Source organism: Palaemon carinicauda, chromosome 24 (assembly GCF_036898095.1).
Source record: "Palaemon carinicauda isolate YSFRI2023 chromosome 24, ASM3689809v2, whole genome shotgun sequence".
Classification (NCBI taxonomy): domain Eukaryota; kingdom Metazoa; phylum Arthropoda; class Malacostraca; order Decapoda; family Palaemonidae; genus Palaemon; species Palaemon carinicauda.
This window is the reverse complement of record NC_090748.1, coordinates 10,857,670-10,867,669: the sequence shown is the minus strand read 5'-3', so window position 1 is coordinate 10,867,669 and position 10,000 is coordinate 10,857,670. Positions and strand designations below refer to the sequence as shown.

The following is a 10,000-nucleotide window of genomic DNA, read 5'->3' as shown; positions in this document are numbered from 1 at the left end:
ATATATATATGTATATATATACAGTAAAACATTTCGTAGTGGGGATACTCTAACGTGGTGAAATGTTTTGTGTATCGCAGTGTTCAGCAAAGCTGTACTAGTGTGTGTGTGTGTGTGTGTGTGTGTGTGTATTTTTCAATTCCAGCCCATAAACTGACCCTCCTGGCTCGTCTGAAGGATTCCAGGAACCACCTCCTGACGAGTCCGCTCTCCAGCATCCAGCCGATGACCTGGTCCACCTTGCCCTTGAGAGGCGAGTGCCGCTGGAGGGCCATGGCGATGTTGTAGGGCGAGAAGCATTGCTGGGAATCGGGAATGGCAGGAATCGGGAATGACAGGAATCGGTTAGATTTGATGGAGGAACAGGATTATGAAAATCAATTTTTATATTTTCTATGGATTTTAAAATATGATTATTAGATTATTTTTGTCAATAGCAGAAAGAGAAATATACACACGCAGAAAAATAAACACACTTATCAAAATCATAATAGATTAAAAATTTAGTGTTTTTTCTTTGTCTTTTTATGGAATAGACAATAAGGATAAACACTTAAAAAGATATACTGTACTTATATATATATATATATATATATATATATATATATATATATATATATATATACTGTATATATATATATGAATATATAAACAGTATATATATATGTATATATATATATATATATATATATATATATATATATATATATATATATACTGTATATATATATGAATATATATACAGTATATATGTATATGTATATATATATATATATATATATATATATATATATACAAGTAATATAAAATGATAATATAATATAGAATCAAACACCATCATCATCTTCATCATCATCATCATCATCATCATCACCCATTACCAGTCCACTGCAGAACAAAGGCCTCAGACACATCCTTCCCCTTGCGTCTATTCATATTCTATCTATGACAATCCACGCTCGCAAACCAAATTCATCTATCCATCGTCTTCTCTTCCTGCCTTTACTTTTACAATCTCTATAGACCTATTCATGGAATCTAAATCTCTATAGGCCTACCTTCATGATCCTGACGGAGGAGACGCCCTTCTCAGTAAACTGCGTGGCAATGACGAACTCCAGAAACTGTCTATTGTGCAGATAGACAGACTTTCCCTTGAGGACTTGGGGCCATACGCGGTTGAGGTCACCGTAGGCTTCGAATCGGTCAGCTAAGCCCTATGAGAAAAGGATTATTATTATTATTATTATTATTATTGTTGTTGTTGTTATTTCTATTATTATTATTATTATTATTATTATTATTATTATTATTATTATCATTATTATTATTGTTATTATTATTACTATTATTATTATCATTATGATTATTATTATTACTATTATTATTATTTTAATATTGTTGTTATTATTATTATCATTATTATTATTATTATTATTATTATTATTATTATTATTATGTCATTTTCTGGTAAGATTTTGTTTAGTGTAATACATTCCCAAGATAAAGAACATTATATATAATTATATATATATATATATATATATATATATATATATATATATATATATATATATATATGTGTGTGTGTGTGTGTGTGTGTGTGTGTGTGTATGTCAACTACATAAACATTCAAGTACTAGCATGATATTAGTATCAATGACTGAATGTGTAACATCCTTAACATAAATAGGCCTACACTAGGAGTACATCTAATAGTTTCATTCAACTCCTCAAACATTCAAATACCTGTAGATACGGATCCACTGAAGACGCCAAGGCTCCCTTGAAGAACCCACCAAGCCCGGAGACTTCTGCCCCGGACTTGTAGAGCTCTTTGATTGTCTCCATTCCCGAGGGCGTTTGGATGACGGTCAGGAAGGCCGTGAGATTTGATCCGTAGGCGGTGGTGATGATGAAGGTGTATAGGCCTACGAAACTGATAAAAACCTGCGTGTTGGTTCGAATCGGAATAGCTGTGAGGGCCTGGCGGAAGTGAAATCCGATGGTGTACAATTCAGAGAAGAGGAATGACTGGAATAGCTTGTTTTCTCCTCCACTGGAAAATGAAAGAAGAGGAAAGGAGAGTATTATCTATGGGTCTACTGGATACAATCTAGCAGTGTATTCTGTAGTACAGGGTGGATTAGATCAAGCTGTTCACCCTGTAGAGAAAATGAGAATATTAGCTGTTGCTCTACTGAATACATTCTAGCTGTGTATTCTGGTATGTTCTGGAGTACAGGATGGATTAAACCAGGCTATTCTCCCTCCAGAGGAAATGAGATTATCTATTGGTCTACTGAATGCAATCTGGCAGTATGTCCTGGAGTACAGGATGGATTAGAGCAGGCTATACTCCCTCCAGAAGAAATGAGATTATCTATTGATCTACTGAATGCAATCTAGCAGTATGTTCTGGAGTACAGGATGGATTAAACCAGACTATTCTCCCTCCAGAGGAAATGAGATTATCTATTGGTCTACTGAATGCAATCTAGCAGTATGTTCTGGAGTACAAGATGGATTAGACCAGCCAGTTAAGGTTCAGGTTCGGGGTTGAGGCATAGCCTTTGCAACTGCTAAATATACACAAGAAATAAGGAGAATATTATGTATTGGTCTACTGAATGCAATCTAGCAGTACATTCTAGGGTACAGGATGGATTTGACCAGCCTGTTCTCCCACTGAAAATATGCAAAATAATTGTTTACACTAGAATAGTATCGATGGGTGTGTTAAAAAAAATTCTTAGATGGCAGGATAGTCTGGTATAGTCATTCATTGGAAAATAAAAAAAAATTGCCTTTTTTCGTGGCAACTTTTATAAAAAATGTACTAATGCTACGACAAAAATAAAGGCAATTATGATAGACATTCGAAGAAATTAACAAAGAATGCATGGACTAGGTGCAAAATATGCATGGAATTGATTTCATCATAAAAAGATATCAAATAAATAAATAAATAGACTCATGATATAGATGAGATCAGTGCCCAGTTCCTTGACCACCAATCCCAATTTTTTTTCTCCAGATATTACCTTGGGTGTTAATCTTACAATACATTTAACTTCCTAACCCCTTACTGTCCCAGCTATGGCTGTGAATCAAGCTCCATATGTCTTCAGATACTACTACTGTATTTAAGAGTTGAATTTGATAGAACTCACCACATCTCACTAGCCCGAGCTAAAACATAGAGCACTGGTCCACAAGAGAGAATGCCGATCAAGAGCGCCAACCAGACGTTCATTTGAAAGGGCAAACTCAGAGACTTCCATTTCGGAGCTGGTGGGCTGGTCCGAGCCAAGAAGCAACTGACCTAGGGAGAAGATAAAAGGTAATTTAGAGCCAAGAAGCAACTGACCTGGGGAGAAGATAAAAGGTAATTTAGAGCCAAGAAGCAACTGACCTGAGGAGAAGATAAAAGGTGATTTAGAGCCAAGAAGCAACTGACCTGGGGAGAAGATAAAAGGTAATTTAGAGCCAAGAAGCAACTGACCTGAGGAGAAGATAAAAGGTGATTTAGAGCCAAGAAGCAACTGACCTGAGGAGAAGATAAAAGGTAATTTAGAGCCAAGAAGCAACTGACCTGGGGAGAAGATAAAAGGTAATTTAGAGCCAAGAAGCAACTGACCTGGGGAGAAGATAAAAGGTGATTTAGAGCCAAGAAGCAACTGACCTGAGGAGAAGACGAAAGGTAATCTAGAGCCAAGAAGCAACTGACCTGGGGCGAAGATAAAAGGTAATTTAGAGCCAAGAAGCAACTGACCTGGGGAGAAGACGAAAGGTAATCTAGAGCCAAGAAGCAACTGACCTGGGGAGAAGATAAAAGGTAATTTAGAGCCAAGAAGCAACTGACCTGGGGAGAAGATAAAAGGTAATCTAGAGCCAAGAAGCAACTGACCTGGGGAGAAGATAAAAGGTAATTTAGAGCCAAGAAGCAGCTGACCTGGGGAGAAGATAAAAGGTAATTTAGAGCCAAGAAGCAACTGACCTGGGGAGAAGATAGAAAGGAAATTTATTAATATGATTATTACACCGGAAACGTGTCTAACTTGCAATCGTTAAAGGTATAAAGGCTAATCATGAAAGGCAGGAGCAAGGGATAGTGACATTGCCCTATCGAGCTGGACAATGCCCTAGAGACTGACCATATATATATATGTTTAGCGCCTAAGCCCCTTTCCACCAAGGAGGGAAAGGCAATGGCTGCTGATGACTCAGTAGATAAACCTATAGGTTCCCCCAAAGCCCCCATCCTTAGCTCACAAGGATGGTGAGATTGCAGTGACCAAAGGATTTAACGAGTTTGAGCGGGACTCGAACTTCAGTCTGGCGTTCACCAGTCAGGGACGTTACCACATTGGGTGTTTGACCCCTTCTCACAACTAACTGATTTTCTTTTGTTTTTGTAAACTCTCCAGCTAGATGCTCATCAGAACGTCAGCATGGCCAGTAACCATACCTGCTCCACCACAGTGCACAATCACAGTAGTAACCTCCCCAGTAAACCGATTAAACTCACCGGCCACGGCGGACTCAATCCTCTGTCCTTGCAAATGCAAAATTAGTGCGTTGCCACTGGACCTACCCTTGCCTCTGCCGCTCATGGGTTACCTTTAAACCAATATTTCAGTAGCTCTAACATGCACAATAATTTCATCATTAAGACTAACATCAGATCTACAATCATTACCATAAAGGTTTCTTAAATACAGTGTTTGGTAACAAAAAACTTCAGTCATTATTTCAAGAAAGGTTTCTTAAAGACAGTGTTTGGTAACAACAGACCTTCAATCATTGCCAGAAAGGTTTCTTAAAGACACTTGTCAGGTAACAATTGTCAAGAGTTAGTTGCATTAAGTGTTCTGTCCTTTATGTTTAAATTGATCTGGTAACAACAAACTTCAGTCATTATTGCCAGAAAGGTTTCTTATAGACGCATTTAGGTAATAATCTTCAAGAGTGTATTACATTGTTTTATTCTTTATCCTTGTGATATATAGGAACTAAATTATCATTTTTATTACTCGGCAAAACTACAAACTAACATATAAGATAAAATCAATAGTCTGTTTCATCTCAAATCTTAACCATCCTTCATCAGTCACCCTCAACCAAACAGTAACTTTTTTAATATATTCCATACACAGACAGACATTGAGAAACATAAACAGACCTACTATACCTTTCCACTAACTTATTCCATCTTTTAAAAAAAGCTTACCTCTGCATCATAAGGAGCACTGTAATCAACGGCCCCAAAACGGCCAAGTGTCAAGAACAGATTGGCTAGGCCGATGTCTCCTTCGTTCTTCGAGAGCATTCCGACCATTCCATTCCAGGATCCGTTTTCTGTAGCCACTCCCCATAGCTCTCCTGTAGTAGGTGAAACTCAATAAAATATAAAAAAAAAATATTTATTTTGCTTTTAATGGAGTTTTAAATACTACCTCTGTACCATGGTCTTCCACTGTCTTGGGTTAGAGTTCTCCTGCATGAGGGTACACTCGAGCACACTATCCTATCTAATTTCTCTCCTTTTTTTGTTGAAGTTTTGATAGTTTATAAAGGAAATGTTTATTTTAATGTTGTTACTGTTCTTAAAATGTTTTATTTTTCCTTGTTTCCTTTCCTCACTGGGCTCTTTTCCCTGTTGGGGCCCCTGGGCTTATAGCATTCTGCTTTTCCAACTAGGGTTGTAGCTTAGCAAGTAATAATAATAATAATAATAATAATAATAATAATAATAATAATAATAATAATAATAATAATAACTAGAGGGGCACTCAGTAGAACACAGACCTCTGCTGCGGTCACTTATTTCTCGACCTTTTGCTTGACCTAGACCTTGACCTTTGACCTCAACATGTATTAATTGGCGTGGATTTTCACAAGATCCGTTTTCTGTAGCCACTCCCCATAGCTCTCCTGCAGTAGGTGAAACTCAATAAAATATAAAAAAAAAATGTTTATTTTGCTTTTAATGGAGTTTTAAATACTACCTCTGTACCATGGTCTTCCACTGTCTTGGGTTAGAGTTCACTTGCATGAGGGTACACTCGAGCACACTATTCTATCTAATTTCTCTTCTTGTTTTGTTAAGGTTTTGATAGTTTATAAAGGAAATATTTATTTTAATGTTGTTACTGTTCTTAGAATGTTTTATTTTTCCTTGTTTCTTTTCCTCACTGGGCTCTTTTCCCTGATGGGGCCCCTGGGCTTATAGCATTCTGCTTTTCCAACTAGGGTTGTAGCTTAGCAAGTAATAATAATAATAATAATAATAATAATAATAATAATAATAATAACTAGAGGAGCACTCGGTAGAACACAGACCTCCGTTGCGGTCGCTTATTTCTCGACCTTTTGCTTGACCTTGACCTTGACCTTTGACCTCAACATGTATTAATTGGCGTGGGTTTTCATATGCTCCAATATGTACCAAGTTTGAAGTTTCTGTGACAACGATGTCCAAACTTACGGGTGATTACGTGAATTTGTCATTTTACTTGACCGTGACCTTGACCTTTGACCCTGACCTTCCAAAATTTAATCATATCTAGCTTTTTATATAACAGTTGATCCCTGCAAGTTTCATTAATCTACGATTAGAATAGTGGCCAGGAAGTTGTTCACAAATAAAACAAACACACACAAATAAACACACAAACACACAAGCAGGTGGTAAAACATAACCTCCCTCCAACTTCGTCGTAGGAGGTAATTACACACGTCGTTTGATTCGCCTTTTTCCAGAAAGTTCCTTTGAAGACCAGCAAATGCATTAAGGTATTAAAAGGGTTAATTTGTCTATTATTGAACAAAACAACAACAACAACAAATATAACCATTTCTAGTCCACTGCAAGACAAAGGCCTCAGATATGTCCTTATTCATGTCTGGGGTTTGGCTAGTTTTCATCACCGCGCTGGTCAGTGTACGGATTGGTGATGGTGGGAGATTTTCGTTTGATCGCCCACAGCAAACCTACCTAGTATGGGTGTTTCTGATTAGTACAGCTTTCCTGATCATGGTGATACGTAAACCCTTTCACCACGCTAAGGTATATATATATATATATATATATATATATATATATATATATATATATATATGTATATATATATATATATAAATATATATACATATATATGTATATATATATATATATATATATATATATATAAATATATATATATATATATGTATATATATATATATATATATATATATATATATATATATATATATATATATATATATATATATATACATATATATATATATATATATATTTATATATATATATATATATATATATATATATATATATACACATACATATATATCATTAACCTATCTTTTTCTCTGCATCACATAAACATCACCTAATCAATTTCCAATAAAAAAAAACAAAAGAAAAATCACTATTTTCAAAAATAAATCACAAAATTACAAAACAGAAAAAGAAAAAAACTTTCACCTGGTGGCGGTTCCACGAACTGCAATGTGACATTCAAAACAGAGGCAATGGCTGACACTACTTCGATGTCGATGCCGAAAGGATAAACCATCCTGCCGTCCTTATCTCGGAAATACAGGACGCTGGGCTCCCATTCGAAGGTCACTACCTGCAGGATGCATCTAGAGGTAGGATTACTCAGTGGATGTAGGCTATATATCTATATTGAGTCTGTTTATATGTATTCTGGGAAGTTTATTTTAGTTGTGAGCAGATTGTTGGAGTATCTTCCTAATCATTATTATTATTATTATTATTATTATTATTATTATTATTACTTGCTAAGCTACAGCCCTAGTTGGAAAAGCATGGAAAAGCAAGATGCTATAAGCCCATGTGCTCCAACAGGGAAAAATAGCCCAGTGAGGAGGGAAACAAGGAAATAAACAATATTATTATTATTATTGTTATTATTATTATTATTATTATTATTACTTGCTAAGCTACAACCCTAGTTGGAGAAGCAAGATGCTTTAAGCCCAAGGGATTCAAAAGGGAAAAATAGCCCAGTGAGGAAAGGAAACAAGGAAATAAACTATGTTATTATTATCACTATCAAACCTACAACCCTAGTTGGGAAACCAAGATGCTATAAGCCCAAGGGCTCCAACAGGGATGAATAGCTCAGTGAGGAAAGGAAGCAAGGAAACAAATAAACTATATGAGAAGTAATAAACAATTGAAATAAGATATTTTAAGATCAGTAGCAACATTGAAATAGATTTTTTATGATAAACTATAAACTAATTTCAAGTAATTGAATCAGTGGAGCTTCAGAAGTTCAAACTGATCTTACGATCTTTTATATGCTTTGTTCATTAATTTTAATATAGTTCATTTATTCATTTAAAATAGAAGCTTCAAAACTAAAATAAAAAAAATAAAAATTCATATCAAAACCCAAAAAGATTTTACAAACGAAGTACAAATATACTACCTAACCTAACTTTTTAATTCAAACCCAATCATAATTTATTAAACCAAAACTGAAGTTAACTCTAATCAAACCTAACTTATAACTTCAAAAGTTCAAACTTGCAGCAAATGTTTTTTTTTTTTTCATGTTGAACTTTAAAAAGACTAAAGTCAGCCCGACTTAGGTCTTTTTAAAGTTTATATATGAAATATCTTTTAATGTTTTTGAAATAATTTATTTTAATTGTTCATTACTTCTTATATCGTTTATTTATTTCCTTATTTACTTTCCTTACTGGGCTATTTTTCCCTGTTGGAGCCCTTGGGCATATAGCATCTAGCTTTTCCAACTAGGGTTGTAGCTTAGTTAGAAATAATAATAATAATAATAATAATAATAATAATAATAATAGAAACAATAATAAATTCTACGCAATGACGTTTATAAAAATCAAAGAACTCGAAAATAAAAAAAAAATGGTTAAAGAAAAATCAGAATTCAAACCAAAGTAACTAACCAGTAGTTATTCACCAACCTTACCTTTAGAACGGCTCCCCGAAGGTTCGATATCTTATTCGGAAAGATCTTCTTGCGCGAAGTAAACTGTCCATCTCTCCAGGAGATGCTTCGTTGTATGGGAGGGTTTGTGTACATTCTGTTGATGTATATATCCCACTTGTCGGCGCGGTTTCCCTATGAATGAGGCAAGAAATATTTGTAATCTTCTATAAACGTGTTTTTTTCCAATTTTGTATTGGGTAGGCAAGGTTGCCTTCTCTTTGAAGGACTTTGCTTTGGCTTTGGGGTACACCATAGTCCCGGTCGGCGGCCCTGCCTGACATCGCTTAGACCGCAGTAGTGCATGTTCATGTGTTGTTCCAGTCACCAGCGTTCTTCCTCCAGCAGCGAGGAGTCCTGGCGCTGTTAGGTCGATAGTTCGAGACGTGTGAGGTGTCTGTTATGTTTAGAAAGCGTTGGAGTGGCTCTGTTTGTGTGTGTGTATTAGTGTGTAATACCCATTTGCTTTAAGCAAACCTATCTGTCGATTACATACAAAATCCTGAGGTGTCTACACGGATAGCAAAGTGTCCGCTTCTCTGACTGGTCGGCTGCGGATTTGAACCCGCGCCACAGACTTCTACAAAATCCAAGCTTGCTGCCCTAACCAACTTAGCCATCTAGGCTCTGCAAGAAATATTTGTAATACCAGTCCTAAATACCTTTGGCAGTTATGCAAGGCCAGTTTACGCTGGTAAACGCTTACTCATATTCACTCAAATATTGACGCTTGCATGTATGCTTTCGACATATTAATTGGACATTAATTTATAGACTTTGATCTCAGACAGGTAAATGATAGATTGAATGAAAATTCATATTATGTTTTACCTTAATAATGCCAATGATATGTTGGGATTTCCTTCCTTTCCACGACGTGGCGAATTGCTCCAATTTCTCCGTTGACGTTCCTGCCAACACGTACCTTTGGGAAACAAATAGAATTATTATATAAATTTCCTTGGTTTAATCTAACGGCGTCCTATGACTTTTAA

General features: G+C 35.6%; 1 protein-coding gene across 1 annotated transcript in view; it reads right to left on the bottom strand.

Annotated features, from left to right (window-relative positions):
• Positions 1-10,000, bottom strand: part of LOC137618018 (ionotropic receptor 21a-like) — an 11,880-nt gene that overhangs the window by 1,062 nt on the left and 818 nt on the right. The window contains exons 2-9 of the mRNA XM_068347937.1: positions 9,837-9,930; positions 8,988-9,140; positions 7,493-7,640; positions 5,234-5,385; positions 3,174-3,325; positions 1,750-2,059; positions 1,059-1,217; positions 155-302 (exon numbers count right to left, since the gene is read on the bottom strand). Coding sequence (XP_068204038.1) covers positions 155-302; positions 1,059-1,217; positions 1,750-2,059; positions 3,174-3,325; positions 5,234-5,385; positions 7,493-7,640; positions 8,988-9,140; positions 9,837-9,930 — 1,316 coding nt within the window. The remainder of the gene's footprint in view (positions 1-154; positions 303-1,058; positions 1,218-1,749; positions 2,060-3,173; positions 3,326-5,233; positions 5,386-7,492; positions 7,641-8,987; positions 9,141-9,836; positions 9,931-10,000) is intronic.